A 17788-nucleotide genomic window follows, 5' to 3' on the forward strand; every position below is an offset into this window, starting at 1 on the left:
AAAAGTCCTTTTTAATAATATACATATTATTCCGACGTATTTTATTTTCGATTTCTTAACTATATGCCGTTTTTAAAGGCTTAAAATATTTAATATTTAAGGGTTAGAGTAGATAAGACAAATAAGTTAGTATATATAGGATAATAATGTTATTTTTTTTAGAAAAAAATTTAAAATCCGTAGAGTGATGATTTTTATATTTATTAGTAATAAAGAGGTAATATTAACCTTTTTTATATAGTTTTATATACTATTTAAAATGCCGAGCTTAATCTAGGCTTTTTTATTTGTTTTTTATTTATTTTTAGACGTTATAATAACTTAATTATATAGGAGATTAGGTTCTATATATTAAGTAGAGAAGTAATATCAACCTATAACGATAATATACGGCGGGATATTATAACTTAACGAATTAATAGCCTAAATAATTATAATTTATTTATAATTATTAAGTTATATTAATTTTATATTTAAATACTTTTTAATACTAATTACGATTATATTAACTAAGATCTAGCTTATTATAAAGTAAGTCTTATTAAAGTTATAAATATTTAAATTTATAATACCGTATTTTATAATTATATTTATCATAAATGAGAACTACATATTTATTATAATTAGATCTTTATATTAGGCCTTTTTATAATTATATTTATAAAAATAATATATTCGTAATTATAATTATTGTTTAATAAAGTTGAAAACCTATTATTTCTTAATAAGGAGCGCATCGTAGTTAGTAAATAATCGATTTATTATTTTTTTAATATTACGAAGCTAGGGAGGAAATAATCGGGAATTTAGGTCGAGGATATATTTAACTAGCTTTTCTTTTTTTAAGAATTATTAAATTATATAAATTTAGTATAGTATTATGTCGTAATAGTATTCCCTTTAATTATTAAATTAGTATAATATAGCTAACTAAATAGACTTTAGTTATAGCCCGAGCGTTTAGTTTTAAATAACTTTAAATAGCTTAAAGGGTAAGCTAAATATTAAGTTCTTTATTTTAGTATATTATAATAAGTTATAAAAGAAAAATGCCCGATTATATTAAAGCAATATGATTGTGGTTCTGTGTTTCATTTATTTGTTTATTTTATTCGTTTATTATATACGTTATAGATCTAGTATTTATATAATAGATGTAGGTATTTTATATAAAAAATAATTTTAAGAATATTATTCCCTAAAAGTTAGTTCTAGTATTAATAATATATAGGATATTTTTATTTTTTGATTATACAATATCTATAATAATCTCGTAATTAAAATAATAATTATACTTTAAGGAAAACTTAAATTTTTTAAGTATTAGGTCGTATAATTAGTAATAATAATAAAACTTTTAAAGTTTTTATAAGATTGATTCCTTAATATTATTATAATCGGTATCTTTAAAAAGTTAATATACTTTATCTATATAAAGGTATTTAAAATATCGATATAGTTTTGAAAGTTTACCTTTTATAAAGAATGTTCTAGTCTTTATATAATTAAAGTTAAAAAATAGATATTCTTATTTCTTTAATATTAGAATTATAATATTATCTTATTATATAATAATATTCTCAATATTATTAAAGTACGTTTTTAAGCGATCTATTTTTTATAGTAAGAATAAAAAAGGTATTAATATATCTAGAATATAGTATACAATTTATCCGATAGGGTTCTTAATTTTAACCGACCTTATTAAGGATATACTTTTTATTACGTTAAATTATATAGTTATAAATCTTAGGTTTTAGTTAATTTTTATATAAAAATATTCCCTTAAATACGTTTAGAATTAAGGCTTACTTACTATCGAAATTTTTATTATTTTAGTATTTCATAATTTATTTTAATAAGTTATAATATACATATGTTATATAATATAAAGAGCTAAGTATTGGTAATCTTAGGAATAATAAATACGTCTTATTCTACTATATAATATAAAAATATTAAAATAATAAAGTATATTAAGATAGATTTATTATTATTATCCTTTTTCTTATTATATAATTTATTATCAAGTTCGTCTTTATATTTTAATAAATGTACCTTAAATTTAATTATATAGATCCTGTTAGTTGTCCTATTAGAGGAATTATTCTTTAGCTTAGTTCCGTTCTTTAAAGATATAGTTCTTAAATTAATATCCTATTTTCTTATATATATATAGTACTTTTTGTTTAAGAATGTTTTTTTTAAAATAGCGGTTTTATATTTTATATAAAAAGGTTTTTTTTTCTCAAAATTTTTAAATTAGTCTTTTAAGGAATATTAACTTAAAAGGTCGGTATAATAGTTTTCGGTATAATAGTTGTTAAAGATATTAAAAGTTAGACATATAACGACGGTTAATATAATTAATATCGTATAATATTAATATTTGGTTTATAATTATCTAGATCAATATTTTTAAGTTTAAGAATAATGCTTTATATATTAACTTTTAAATTATTATAGCTAATTCTAGTTCTAGAATATTACGGTATATTTTAATTACCGTTATATAAAGTATAAGTTCTTTTTAATATCTTTTTTAAGGGTCTATTATACGATCTAAAGCTTATTTAATAATAGCTCTAGAACCTTAATAAGGTTCTTATGTAGGTTTTCTTTTTTATTTATATAAAAATAAGGGTTATTTAATCGGTTTAATGTAGTGGTTTTTTTTCAGCTTTATAGGCGCAAAAGATCAACCTTAATAGGATCAGCTTTTGAGGGAAATTATATAATATGGTATATAATACAATTATATAATACGCACAATATACCCTATATACGTACTTAACTTAATATAATGATTTTAATCTAAAAAATATAATATAATATAAGTAATTAGGTTACTTACCGCTTATATAACGGTATAGGCCGTTAAGGTCGACGGTAAAGGTCGATCGTTAAGGTCGGCTATAAAGGTTAAAAATAGACGGATAGAGGAAACTTACTTATACTTACTAGAGATATTCTAAACTCTAATATTAATATAGAGGCTTCCGGAAAAAAGGCCAATATAGCTAGTATCTTATTATTTTACTATACTAGAGCTTATAAGGATTCTTTCTATCTTTATTATATTCTATATTATATATAAATATAAATACTACTTTACCACTTATAAATAAAACTACTAAGCAAATACTACTAAATAAACACTATAATATACCCTAGACCTACTCTACTAGTAATATTAATCAGTAAATCGGCCCCTTTCGGGCTAAGCGCCCTCTTCGGCCAGCTCAATGCTAAGGTAATTGTAGCTAGTAAAGATAAGCCTAAGGACTAGTATAGAGCCTTCCGGTAACATAGAATCCGCCTAAATAAGACTATTAACGCCGTAAATAGCTAGACCAGTACGGACCAAAAGATCTAGTAGATTAACGCCGGGCTTAAAATTATATTTAAAGGAGCTTTTAACGTAAAGAAGCGCCTTATTATAAACTAAAGGGCGTTATTAAGAGGTCTATTAACCTGTATAGAGAAGGAAGCTATTATACTAGATCTAGCTATTTATATAGGCTAGTATTAAAAGGTCTTATATATGTTAAAATAGGTAAAGTTAACTATTTAGGTATAGGGCTAGAACTTAAAAGGAATTCATACGGCGGAAGGTCGGGCGGAAATTAGTAATTAAGAATATAGTATAATATACCTAGTTTTCCTGTTATATAATATATCGTATATATTAATGCCCTAGCGGATGCCTCTACCGAAGGGGTAATCGGTTTAATAAAGATTATAATTCATATTAATATTAAAGTAATTATTTAATATATTATAAATTTAATCATATCTTTCATCTAGTCTAATATAATAAAAATAGAATTCCTCTATATAATCGGCTAATATATTTAAAAAAAAACCTATATAATATTAGTTTTTTATAATTTTAAATCAATAATAAAAGTTAATGAATATGTAGACTTTATTATAAAGGATATTATATAGCTTCCTTATATAGTTCTTTTTTTCAAATCATATAATTATAATAAAGTTATATAAGCTATTTTAAATCGGTTATTTTAATAGAAGTTTATATATAAAAGTAGGTTTATTTTATATTAATATCGTACAGTAAGGTATTTAAAGAAATATCTCGACTTTATAAGAAAATTAAACTCCTAATAGAGCTTATCGTATAACTTATTCGAGCAATTTATTTAAAATTAATTAGTAAAATAGAGTTTATTATATAGGTTTTAATTTATACGTTTATTTACTTCGTATTCAAATAGATATTTAATATAAATATATATATATAAGATTATTAATATATAAAGATTATTAATATATAAAGCCTATTTAACTTCTTTATATACTATAACTACCTATAATATAGTTTTTAATTCCTCTTTCAAAATATTTATTAATTAAATAAGTTACTTAATATAGTTTCTTTTTTTAAGTATCAAAAGGTCTCAATCTTTAAGGATTTATATAAGTTTTTTTTAAAAAGACTTAATTAATTTAGAAGAAATAGTTTTTTTATTTATCTTATAAAGTAAATTTTTTTTAAATATAATTTTGAGCCTAACATTAATTATTAAATCTTTTAATTTATATTAATTTCATTATTTATAATATTAATAGTTTTATTTAAACGAATTCTATATTATCAAAAAGCTTTATACTAGTCCTTAGGCTTATTCTTACTAGTTATAATTACTTTAATATTAAGCTAGCCGAGGGCGCATAGCCCGAGAGGGGCCAACTTATTAATTAATATTATTAAAGTGTCCTAGCCTGCCGAGTACTAACTATATATTATTTATGAAGTAGGTATATATTAAAGTAGTTATCCCCTCGGCGGAGGCATCCGCCAGGGCACTAATATATATAATATATTATATAACAGGAAAACTAAGTATATTATACTATATTCCTAATTATTAACTTCTGCCCGACTTTCTACTATATAAATTCCTTTTAAATTCTAGCCCTATACCTAAATAGCTAACTTTATTTATTTTAATATATATAAAACCTCTTAATATTAGCTTATATAAATAATTAAATTTAATATAATAGCTTTTTTTTATATAAATCAATAGACCTTTTAATAATACCCTCTAATTTATAATAAAATATTTTTTTATATTAAGAGCTTTTTTAAATATAATTTTAAATTTAATATTATTTTAATAAATCTTTTAATTTATATCAATCTAGTTATTTACGGTATTAATAATCTTATTTAAATAGATTTCATATTATTAAAAGGCTCTATATTAGTCCTTAAACTTACCCTTACTAGCTATAATTACCTTAGTATTAAGCTAGTTAAAAAAGGCGCCTAGCTTAAAAGGGGCCGACTTATTAATTAATATTATTAGCCCGCAAAATACTAACTATATATTACTTAAATAAATATATATTAAAATAGTCATCTAAGTAGCCTATGATTTAACTAGTTATTTAATAATTTATTTAGCTAAGGTATATTATAATATTTATTTAATAGTATTTATTTAATAACTTTACTTTATTTATAATTGTAAAATACTAGCTATATTAGCCCTTTCTCTAAAAGCCTCTGTATTAATATTAAAATTTAGAATATCTCTAATAAATATAAATAAGTCTCCTTTATCTATCCACTTTTAACCTTTATACCCGACCTTAATAATCAACCTTTATTATTAACTTTAACGGCCTATATTATTATTTAAATATATTATTTTATATATCTTTAATAATAAATAACCTAACTACCTATATTATATTATATCTTTTAAATTAAAATTACTTTATTAAGTTAAGTATATATATAGGGTATACTATATATATTATATAATTATATTATATACCGTGTTATATAATTTTCTTTAGAAATTAATCCTATTAAGGTTAATTTTTTACGCCTATAAAGCTAAAAAAAAAAAAACTACTAACGTATATAATAAACGAGTGGGCTAGATAAGCAAGTAGGCCACCTAACCGCTATAGTGCCACCTATATTATTATAATATACATTTCTCTATTAAAAACGATAATAATATATATTAAAAATATTTAATTAAATTTAGTAATTTAGGCTATTTAAAAAGACCGAAACTTCAATATTTAGGTTATAATAAAGATCTATAATATTAATTATATTATTTTAAGCTATACACTAAAAGGAACGTGATTATAATATAATAATACACCTAATTTACAGAATTAAATATTATTAAAAATAGAAAAAAAACTAATTAAATATATTTTTAACTTAAATATTAGATCTTTTCCTTTTTATTTTTATAATATTAAAAAAATGATAAATCGATTATTTATTAATTATAATACGCCCTATATTAGGAAGTAATAAGCTTTAAACTTTATAAAACAATAATTATAATTATAAATATATCGTTTTTATAAATACGATTATAAAAGGGCCTAATATAAAAATCTAATTATAATAAATATATAATTCTTATTTATAATAAATATAATTATAAAATATAGTATTATAGATTTAGATATTTATAACTTTAATAAGACTAGCTTTATAGTAGGCTAAATCTTAATTAATATAATTATAATTAATACTAAAAGGCGTTTAAATACGAAAATAATATAACTTAATAATTGTAAATAGGTTATAATTATTTAAGTTATTAATTTATTAAGTTATAGTATCCTATTATATATTATTATTATAGGTTAATATTATTTTTTTATCTAATATATAAAATCTAGTCTCTTATATAATTAAATTATTATAATATTTAAAAATAAATAAATAATAAATAAAAGAGGCCTAAATTAAGCTCGGTATTTTAAATAATATATAAGACCGTATAAAAAGGGTTAATATTATTTTTTTATTATTAACGGATATAAAAGTTATTATGTTATAGATTTTAAGCTTTTTTATTAAAAAAAATATTATTGTTATTTATATATACTGGCTGATTTATTTTATTCATTTTAGTCTTTAAATATTAGATATTTTAGGCCTTTAAAAATAATATATAGTTAAGAAATTAAGGATAAAACATATTAGGGTAATATATATATTATTAAAGAGGACTTTTTTTCGGCATTTTATAGGGCTTTTATATAAGTAATTATAAAAAAAATATTTAAAGAGTATTTAAAGGGGTAGGGTTTATATTTTTAAATATAGAAAGTATATTTTTAAAGTTTAATATAAAGTTATATATTTTAATATTTTTAAGATCCTTCTCGATAATATTTTTAATATAGACTTTTTAAATATTAAATAACTTAATTAAAACGTTTTTATAATTATAATTTATTAAAAATAAAATTGCTTATTATTAAAATAGTTTTTTAATTTTAATTATCGAAATTATAAAATGTTTATTTAAAGGGGCTTATAAGTTTATATATTAAATCGCTTTATTAAGATCCGAGAATTAGATCTTTTAAAAGGAGAATAACCTATTTAGTTTATATTAAAAAATTAAAAAAAACCGTTTTTAATAAAAAGGAAGTTTTATTATAATTAAGAGAGAGGATTTTTAGTTATAAAAAGAGGCTATAGCCTAGGTAAAAAAGAAAATATATTAGAATAATAATTATTAATTAAGGATTAAAATGGGTTAATAACAATAAAATATTTATAAAAATATTAATTATAATATATAAATATATTAATTTAATAAAGAAATATCTAAAAAAAAGAAATTTAAATAGTTTAGATTAAATAAATAAAACGGTTATTAATATTTATACCTTTATATTATATAGTTGTGGTTAGGTGGCCTACTCGCTTATCTAGGCTACTCGTTTATTATATATATTATATATTAATTAATAATTATAAAACTTAAAATAAATTCTTTTAAAAACCTTAAACTTCTTTTTATTAGTTTAAATAACTTAAATAATCTAAATAATATAAAAGTTTATTAAACATTATAGTTATAAAGTAATTAATAGCAAGATAGAACACTAAAATAGATAATCATAGGCTCCTTACCTGAAAAGGTTAAGGGCGCCTTACTACGCACGCTCGGGACCGATGTGTACACATATTTATGGATAGACTTACTATCCGCCCGACTATATATTCCTACACTTATGGGGAGGGCTCCATTTTCAACATTTCTCTTACTCATAGACCCGATTGCGCCATCAACCCACAATAAGACATGATGCCAGAGAAGAAATTGACTGTCTACACACAAGCATGCCTTGATAAAAGGACTTTGGAGGCTCAAATCCCACGTGGAATTCTTTGGCTTGAGCCTCTTTCCTCATTTGTCTCCCTGCAGCTTCCTTTGCGGCAGATAAAGTTCAGATCGATATTACACGCTACCATTGTTCGTAGGTAGTTTTTTGAACACGACTGAGCCATGTCCGGAACTACCCACACCCACGACCGGGACCCGGGTCAAACGGGCCTTGCGCCGAGACCTGGCTCGGCCTCGAGCCGTAGTCCGAGCCCCGCTCCGAAAGCCAAGCCTCTTTTTCGATCAGTACCTTTCCAGATTCTCGTCGCTTGTGGCGTATCCTTCACAGCCCCTGGCATGTGGGATGCCCTGGGCGGGCTCGGGGCCGGTGGCGCCGCTGAGCCATATGCTGTAAGCGCAGCCAACGCTCTTGGTATGACTTCCAATCCAACAAGCTTTGTTTGATTTCTTGGCTTGATTCATTAACCCCCCTACGAAGTCTATGGCCTATTCGCGGTCGTCTGTGTCGCTGCAGGCGCCATCAACAATCGTATCGGTCTGCCATATGGGTTAGCTCTGGGTGCCATAGGCTACCCGCTCTACGGCGCCGGCTTGTATACGAATAACGTCAGTGCCAACACTTGGTTTATGTTGTTTGGCAGCGCCCTTTGCGGCATCTCTGCTGGATTTTTCTGGGCAGCTGAGGCCGCCATCATCATTGGCTATCCATCCCCTGGAGACCGAGCATTCTATCTCGCTATCTGGCAAACAGCCAAGGCTGCAGGTCCCATCGTGGGCGGTGCCATCAACCTGGGTTTGAATGCAAACCGGAAGACCACGGGATCCGTCTCGTCATCAACTTACATCGTTTTCATTGTCATCATGTGCCTTGGTCTTCCCATTGCGCTGTGTTTATCACCTGCTGACAAGGTCTGGCGCAAAGACGGAACCGTCATCTCAACACCGAGAGCTCCGACATGGGGGGCAGAGTTCAAGGCCGTCGGGAAGCTGTTCACCAGCCGCAGGATCTTGCTACTACTGCCAGCCTTCTTCATAAGCTACTTCTATAACGGTTTCATGAGCACTTGGCTCGCGACCTATTTCACCGTGCGCTCGAGGGCGTTTTCGAGTTTCTTCACCAACTTTGCGGGCATCTTCAGCTCCTTCATGATCGCCGCGCTGTTGGACAACCAGAGGATCCATATCAAGAGCCGTGGCCGTATCGCATTTGTTTCCATTGTCTTTGTTCTTGTGGGCACATGGATATGGGCTACAGTACTACAGAAGCAGATATACGACGCAAGTGAGCCGCCTGCTTATGACTGGTTTCAGGGGGGATTCGGAAAGAGCTATGCCCTCGTTTTCTTCTGGCAATTTGGTGGCCAGGCCTTTCAACAATTCTTATACTGGCTCGTCGGCCAGTATGCGACAGATCTTTCAGACTTGAGTCGTCACACTGGCATTCTAAGAGGTACAGAGGCCTTGGGTCAAACTGTTGCCTGGGCGTAAGTTATCTATATACTCCTCTCCCTCGTTGAATCTCTATACATCACCAAAACGATTATCGGATGCTGAAAATGTACCACAGTATGCAATCCGAAGGCAACGCCAACCACTTTGTTAGCATTGGTCTCAACTTTGGCATAACAGTTCTCTGCGTCTTTCCCACCTGGCTGGTGCTGTCTGCACTGGAAGGAAGCCACGAGGAGAGAAAGACTAGCCCCGAACGCCCCATAGATGATATTGAAGAGGAGGATATTGGAACAAAGGCAGCGGCCAAGTAAGTGCCCCTAGATCGCACAGATACGCACCTTGTGGCTTGGGGAATGGATTCAACCCCTGGCAGCTACCAAATTCGGACTGTCCATACTTTCTACGCGATACCCCAATATTAGATAACGCACCAAACTTGAAGGTTTGGTTCCTTATGCATGGAGGCAATTGGTTCGTTTCATCACCGTGATCAAGCTAGCGTTGACCTCTCGCGTTTTACCGACATCGTTGATGAAGATGCGGTGCCCCTAATCGCATCTCTGGAAATGGTCACGCCTTGAAGGAACAAAACCACGTCTTCAAGTCAGGCAACGAAGGCTAGAGTCCACAGCAGCATTCATCGTTGGCCATGCTGCCCTAACTAATGGAATGCAAGCTGCAAGGACGGGTGGCTAGGCCGATGGACATGGCACATAGCCATCAAACACCTGAATAGGGGTAGGGTTATCGGTTCTGATTGTGCTTTATTGCACCATCATGTGGTATATTTCAACTATCTCTTTTGTTTAACGCCCATCCCAGTTTTCCTTGCCGTTTCCCGTTTTCTTTTTCATAACTACAATGCCCAAGTATCCAGATTAATCACTCTGCAGTGCGGCTCGCCGCCCGTCCTCTGCACCAGTTGTCCCAATCGAAGGACCTTCTCACCGGCAGCTTCAAGGGCTGCCACGGTAGCATCAACCATGGCCGCATCTACCGCAGCCACCATGCCCACGCCGGTATTGAAGGTACGGACCATCTGGTATGGTTCCACGTTACCGCCCGTCTTTAGCCATCTGAAGACAGCGGGCATTTCCCAGCTGGTCAAGTCGATCTCGGCAGCGAGGTGCTCCGGCAACATGCGAGGAACATTGTCAATCAAGCCGCCTCCGGTGATGTGAGCCAGGCCCTTGACGAGGCGTTTTTCAATGACGCCACGCAAGCTCTTGACATAGATCTTGGTGGGTGTCAGCAGGCTCTCGCCCACCGTCTTGCTAGCATCCCACGGAGCAGGATCGGTGTATGCGAGACCCTCGCGTTCAAGAATGCGGCGGACCAAGGAAAAGCCGTTGGAGTGGACACCACTTGAGGCCAAGCCCAGCAGCACATCTCCGGCAACCATGTCATCTTGACGCGGCAGTCTTTGACTGTTGATCATGACGCCGACCGCGCAGCCTGCAGCATCATAATCATCCTTTTGGTACATTCCAGGCATCTCAGCAGTCTCGCCACCGACAAGTGTACATCCGGCATCGATGCAGCCTGCCGCAACACCTTCGACAAAGGCAGCAGCCGTGCTCATCTCCAGTTTGCTGCAGCCGTAGTAGTCCAAGAACATCAGAGGCCTGGCACCCTGGACAACGAGATCATTGACATTCATGGCGACCAAGTCGATGCCCACGGTGTCGTGCTTGCCCATTTGTTGAGCAATCATAAGCTTGGTGCCAACACCGTCAATAGCTCCGACGATGACGGGAAGTTCGCCATTCTTCAGCCCAAGGCCGCACTTGGCCAAGTCAAGCTCACCACCGAAACCTCCAATCTCAGCATCCGCTCCCGGCTGCTTGGTGGAGCGTACGGCTTTCTTGATTCTCTCAACGAACTCATTGCCCGCATCAACGCTGACGCCGGCTCCAGCGTACGTCAGAGCTTCCTTTCCCTGCTGTGACCGGAAGGCACGATGGGCAATATCCTTGCGATAGTACATCTTGTTGAAATCGATGAGCGTGAGACCTTGCTCATACGCCTTCTTCACGGCGGCCTCGAGGGAGTCGGCAGTGGCGTTGACTGCAATTACACGGCCGCCCGAAGTCTGTAATTGGCCCTGTGGGGATAGCTTGGTTCCTGCGTGGAAGACAGTGATATCCGGCGATGATGACTGGTTGACCACCATGGGCGTACCCTTTGCATAGGAGCCAGGGTAGCCACCCGCAGCAACGACTACAGTGGCACTGTATTTGTTCTCAATCTTGATGTCGACACAGTCAAGGCGGGCCTCGTGAGCCGTGCAAGCCATCATGATCTCGGCGAGATCCGTTTCGGAAGAGAGGAGCGGAAGAACAGTCTGCGTCTCGGGGTCGCCGAATCTAACATTGTACTCGAGTACCTTGGGGCCTTGGCTGGTGATCATAAGGCCGGTGAAAAGAATGCCACGGAAGGGATAGCCGGCCTTGCGCATTCCGGTGATGGTGGGCTGAATCACATCCTCTTCGATCTGGCGGATGAGCTCCTTGGTAGCGATGGTCGTCGGAGCGTAGCAGCCCATACCTCCAGTGTTGGGACCTTGGTCACCATCCCCGATTCTCTTGTGGTCTTGAGCGGGGGGTAGAGACAGAGTGTGAGTGCCGTCGCTAAAGGTAAGGATGCTCAACTCGTCGCCGGTCAGGAACTCCTCGATGACGACCTCGTCACCGGCGGTGCCGAAAGCCTTGTCCACCATGATCTGCTTGAGGGCATCCTTGGCCTCTTGCTTGGTTTCGGGGATGATGACGCCCTTGCCGGCAGCGAGACCGGTGGCTTTGATGACGACGTCGTGTGACACTTGCTCAATGTAGGCGACGGCTTTCTCGTAGTCGGAGAAGTTCTCATAGGCGGCAGTAGGAATGTTGTAGTCTTTCATGAAGTCCTTGGAGAAGGTCTTGCTTCCTTCCATTTGTGCTGCTTCCTTGGAGGGTCCGAAACAAGGAATGCCGGCGTCACGGAAGTAAGCCTCAACACCGTCGACGAGAGGGGCCTCGGGACCAGGAACGACTAGATTGACAGATTTGGTCTTGGCGAGCTGGACGAGGGCGGGATAGTCGTCGGCGGCGATATCCTCCACATTGGTGGTCTTGGGACAGGTGGCGGTACCTCCATTGCCTGGAACCGCAAGGATGGAGACGACACGAGGTGACTGGCTGAGCTTCCACGCGAGCGCATGCTCACGGCCTCCGTTGCCAATGAGCAAAACGCGCACACTATCGGCCGAAGTCATGGTGAGGGACGAGATTTAGAACAAGTAGCAGCACTGAGGGACCTGGAGAAGGATTGATCAGCCTCTAGGTAGAACACCAAGGAGCATAGACAGACACGAGACTGAGAAATCGATCTAGCGGGGGGGTAACGAACGTGGATCGCGTAATTAAACGTCCAGGTATGAGCACCAAGCGTGAGAAGGGCCGAAGATGCAGTGAGAAAGAATACTAGAATGTGCCGTCTGTCTCATACGTGCATAAGAGCATTGGTGATGACGGACGGATGGACGATGATTCACTTTCGAGGCGACTCAGTGACGTGAAAAGTTTCTTTGCTGCACCTCCACCGTCGGAGGGGGGGGATTCGGGAGACCTGAACGAGGGGCAGCTAATAACGGTTTACTGTTGCGACGCCGGCGCAAGGAAAAAAAAAATGGTTTGACTGCCCCTCCAACACTAATTTGGCCTAGGGCGGGGTGACATGGGTGGGTCACTAGGGAAAGAAGAAAGAGCGCGACCGGGGTGGATTTAGCGCGAGAATTTCCAGCGCAAAGTGCAAAATAACCTACCCCACCTTCCCTTTCTGTCCTCCAGACGGGCAGTGCCTGTTACTGTCACTGTCAATTCGACCGTCTACCTTAGCTCATTCTTGGAAGTAAGGTAGGTGCCCTTAGGTTGGTGGCTCACCACACAGGAAGGTAATCTGGCAGGTACCTTACTTTTGTTACAATGCTGTCGAATGCCACAAGGTATTAAAATAAGGCAGATATTGACATTGCCCCTGCTCAGAGACCCCAAGTCCCAAGCCAATCGGCACAGAAACACAAACGTCTGGTTTGGAGAAATTTGATTGTCCTTGGTCCGATGTAAATCAAAATGGCCAGGTCAACCGCGTCAACATCTAAGGTATTTCTTCATCCTATAGACCTAAAGAACAAGCCGAGGCAGAACAGACTGCTCCAGCTCGTCGACACTGCCACTGCTAATCAAGAGCGCATACTCGTTGTACGCCGCATTGAGTATCACATCCCGGCTGCTCGCATTTCCCCATGGCTCAGCGCTATCTGAAGCATCCGCGCCGTTGACTTTTCGATACCACTCTAGAGCCAGGTGATGCAGACCGAGCATGTGGAAAGTTCTCGCCACGCCGAAAAATGCCTCCCTCCTTTCGTCCAGCGTTCCAGAAAGCTTAGAGTGGCAGAATTCAAACACGCAGGCGAACCCTTGCATGATAAGATACTGACGATTATCAGCCTGCCGCTTGAGAGCGTGATGGATGTATCCTAGTCCGACACTAAGACTGATCATGGGATTCAAGGGGTCAAGAGTTCGTGCTCTGAGGAAGTAATCTAACGCAAGGGCACACATGTCAGCCCAGGTCCCTTTGGAAAAAAGTCCGTTGTTGGTTGGACTCACTCAGTGCAAAAGTGTAGCTGGTCGAAGTGAAGAGAATATGCCCGTAAAGCATCAGCAAACAGGTATCGAGCTGTTTGGCCTCGGCAGTGCTAGTACGATCACCGACTGCGACATCATAGCCCCTGTCCGTCTGTGCCGTCCCAAGGTGAGAAGCGTCAATGATCTTGATCTGGCGCAATATGTATTTCTGCGCAGGCCCTGAATTGTACCATGACGCTGGAGACTGGCATAGTCTGCATAACGCGGCGAACATGCGGTATGAATCCGAGTCCAGCTGCCGTACCTTCATAAAGAATCTAGCGACAGCTACACACATCTCCTCGTCAGAAAGATATATGGCGCATGCTTGTTTATCATTCCATCAGTCAATCATGCATCTCGAACAGCACTGGAGGAGATCTGGCGTACCCGCCCATGCGACATGGATCAAGAACATGTAGTCCTTGGAGTTGACGAACACAATGGAATCTCGAGCTGCTTCGCAGACTTGGTAGGCCTCCTCGGCACGGTTGTCGAGGGCAAGACTGATGGCGTAGTCAAGGAAAAGTTCGAGCCATTCGCCGAAAGGGATGCCCCTATAGCCGTCGTCCTCGTACATCACGTTTGTTCTCCTCTCATCTGTGAGAGATGGTGCCATATCTGTAGAAACTTAGCATGAGTGCATAGGTATAAAATGAGCGGGAGGCGATCAGTTGCATACTCTTTGACAATCTTTCTGCCAGTTCAGAAAGGCCAGGCTGAGTTCGGGATGAAGCGCTAAACACAACATCATTGGCAGCCCCAAGAAACTTGAGGTACTTGTCCCAAGGATAGAACTTCCTGAAGGATCTGAACTCGCCCACAAGATCGCCGGCAGCGGCCATCCATGTTGGTATTAGGGAGTGGTCGCCTGCTTGTATCTCCTTCTTCAGGCTACGCACGACTTCGTACCGCCTAGTGAGCTCATCGGCCCGGGCCCGTTCCTCTTGCATCCGTTGATCGGGAGCTACAAGCCTCTTCGGGCGATATCTAGGGCGAACAATTCCGGTGTTCGCAGGCTGACGCTTGTATTCTCGTCTGCGCCGGGATTTGGTGCCATCAGCCAAACCTGAGGCTGATAAACGGTGATTTCCAATGCCACCCATATATCCACGGCTGTCACCAGTCATCCCCCCTTCGTCATTGATGCCCTGAAGGGCAATGGCTTCAGTTACGAGAATGTAAGCTTCCTCCTCCTCCTTTTCTTTTTCGTACATCGCAGCTAGTTCAATACGAGCGTCGATGCTGGTCTCGTCGACTTGGATAGCCTTGAGAAGGCAGTCCTCTGCTGCAGCGTTGTCGGATTTCCTTAGGTAGCAGCGGCCGAGTTGAAGCAGTAAGGTAGCGTCTTGCCCGTATATGGAATTTCGCAGCAGTTCGTAGTAATCCAGCGCCTCCTGGTAGCGTTGGACAGCGCAGAGTTCATCTGCAATGTCTCGAACGAGGTAGGGAAAGTCCTCAATCGCTGTAGCCGTTGCAGATTCATTCGGATCTAACCACTGTAGATGTAGCTAGCAGAGTATCAGTGATTGCTTGAGACATCTTAAGTCACCAGAAGACCATAGTGAACATACATTCGATTCCTCCTCGTCGCGGATCTTCAGCCGATAGAGAGCAAGACGGGCCCTGAATTCCAGAGGCAGCCCCAGACCATAGGCATACATGTTGTAGGCAGAAGGGTCGAAAGAGGGGAGTTGAACACGGCGAGAATGGTCACGATCCCACTCCCTATCGTCGAAACAAGCATCCCACGTTTGATCGTTCGGTCGTCCGAGTAGCCAGCGTGAAAGCGACTTCAGATCTGCAATGGCGGTTGCGAAGTCTCCGGCGCAGGCGAAGAGCTCCACGTAAATTCCGATATCGTGCCATGATAGCTCTCCCCCTCCTTCCTGCTCAGTACCTCGTGCGTGTGCGAAGTACGTCTTGTAGGCTGAGACAGCCTTCTGGATATCTTCTATGCTCTCAGAGTCGCTGCAAGCTTCGGCCAATCGCCGAACGACATCTATGTCCAGCGGTCGGCGCTCAAGGACGTAGGTGAACTCAGTTATAGCCTGGGAGAAGAAGCCCTGGCGGTGGCTTGCTTCGGCTCTACCTAGTCTCGCTTCGAGGTCTGTTGGTTGAGCCTTGATTGCAGACGAATAGCACATGAGAGCAGTCTTGAGAGCGCCGTCTTGGCCCTCTTCGGCAAGACTCATGGCAAAGGAAGCACAGTCCATCCATACTGGGAAGTCTTTGGGCCTTAGATGAGCAGCAATAACCATGGCCATCAGCGCCTGGTCGTTGGCGCCTTCTTCTCGGAAGATGGATGCTAGAACCGTCCATGCCTGATGAGTTTCGGCGTTGATTCTGATGATCTCGAATACAAGATCCCGAGCCAGGGCATAGTTTCCACTGATAAACGCCTGATTCACTCCCGCAAGACGAAGCTTGATGTCGCCTCTGGGCTCAGCAGCCTTTCGGGGACCTCGGATGGAGCGCGAAGCATGCTTGCTCCTCGATGTCGGTTGAGCCTTCCTCAATTCTCCGTCATCGCCATCAATGCCGGTGCCAACGTTGCCCCCAGCAGTTTGACGTGAAGAGAGAAATTCTCGTACAGACTGTTCCCACTTGGCGATATCGCCTCGGAGCTCCATTTCATCTGAATCGGCATCCGAAACGAAATCCTCCTCTTCGTCATCAACGTGGGCATCGTCTCCAGCCTCGGCTTCTTTCCATGTCGGATCCATGGTGGCCAGGCTGGACGAAGCAGCCCGGTGTTGATAAGTTGAATGGGCCGAGATGCTGACGCTGTGCGAACTAACTGGTCTGCTGAAAGAGGTAAGGATTGCAAGAGAGAATGATGCTGAAGATCAGCTGTCCCGGCAGAATGAGTCTAGGAACGCCCTGCCTTGGGATCTCTCTCTTTTTTTCCGCCGATAGAAGATGTGGTCGGATGAATTCGCAAGAAAAAAACAAAAAACCAAGCTGCCTTGGGTTGTCAGCAAAGGTCCGGTGCTCCCTGCGAATCGGGTTGTCGCGCGTGCTAGAATTGATGGATTGACTGTGAAGTGGTGTAGTCTGTAGATGGTAAAGTACAGGCTAAATAACTCTAGTGGAAACGCCGCCAACCTGCCATTGACAATGAGGGCAGCTGCGCCTCGGGAATTTGGGCAGGATAATGTGTCCGAGACCGGAAATGCCCAATGAACCTTGGAAAAATAAATGAAGAGGTCGTCGTAGCTGCCAAATACGAAGCTGATCAAGCACCTCAAATAGGCTGAAAGAAAGACAACGAACGGTACGTGCACCTAATACCCGTCTACCTCACCTTTTGGATTACCCCACTCAAGTTTTGTCTGTCAGGTAATTTTGACGTGTCCTCGCCAACAGCTTGTTTTCTCCGGCGAGTAGCAATGATGGCAAGCAATGGTACCAACGAAACCAGGTGCACCCTCAATTACATATCGGCACGTGTTTGTTGTTTGATTATTCCAGGTATTAGGAATACTTGAACTTTGGCTTCTTTCACACAGAATGGTC

General features: G+C 38.0%; 3 protein-coding genes across 3 annotated transcripts; 1 reads left to right on the forward strand and 2 right to left on the reverse strand.

The window, feature by feature from the left end:
- Positions 1–8312: 8312 nt before the first annotated feature.
- BDP55DRAFT_563248 (major facilitator superfamily domain-containing protein) lies at positions 8313–9913 on the forward strand (the record flags this gene model as incomplete). Its single annotated transcript, XM_060570218.1, has 3 exons — positions 8313–8562; positions 8629–9634; positions 9718–9913. The coding sequence occupies 3 exons, from the start codon at positions 8313–8315 to the stop codon at positions 9911–9913; spliced, it is 1452 nt and encodes a 483-aa protein (XP_060424112.1).
- A 545-nt stretch (positions 9914–10458) lies between these two features.
- BDP55DRAFT_697686 (phosphoribosylamine-glycine ligase) lies at positions 10459–12855 on the reverse strand (the record flags this gene model as incomplete). Its single annotated transcript, XM_060577705.1, has 1 exon — positions 10459–12855. The coding sequence occupies one exon, from the start codon at positions 12853–12855 to the stop codon at positions 10459–10461; it is 2397 nt and encodes a 798-aa protein (XP_060424113.1).
- Positions 12856–13762: 907 nt separating this feature from the next.
- On the reverse strand, positions 13763–16902 carry BDP55DRAFT_563242 (RNA polymerase III transcription factor tfiiic; the record flags this gene model as incomplete). Its single annotated transcript, XM_060570217.1, has 5 exons — positions 13763–14184; positions 14252–14596; positions 14660–14890; positions 14952–15780; positions 15844–16902. 5 exons carry the CDS (start codon positions 16900–16902, stop codon positions 13763–13765), a joined length of 2886 nt encoding a protein of 961 aa, XP_060424114.1.
- Between the last annotated feature and the right edge of the window lie 886 nt (positions 16903–17788).

The sequence above is a fragment of the Colletotrichum godetiae genome, assembly GCF_030913485.1.
Source record: "Colletotrichum godetiae strain CBS 193.32 chromosome Unknown BDP55scaffold_61, whole genome shotgun sequence".
Classification (NCBI taxonomy): Eukaryota; Fungi; Ascomycota; class Sordariomycetes; order Glomerellales; family Glomerellaceae; genus Colletotrichum; species Colletotrichum godetiae.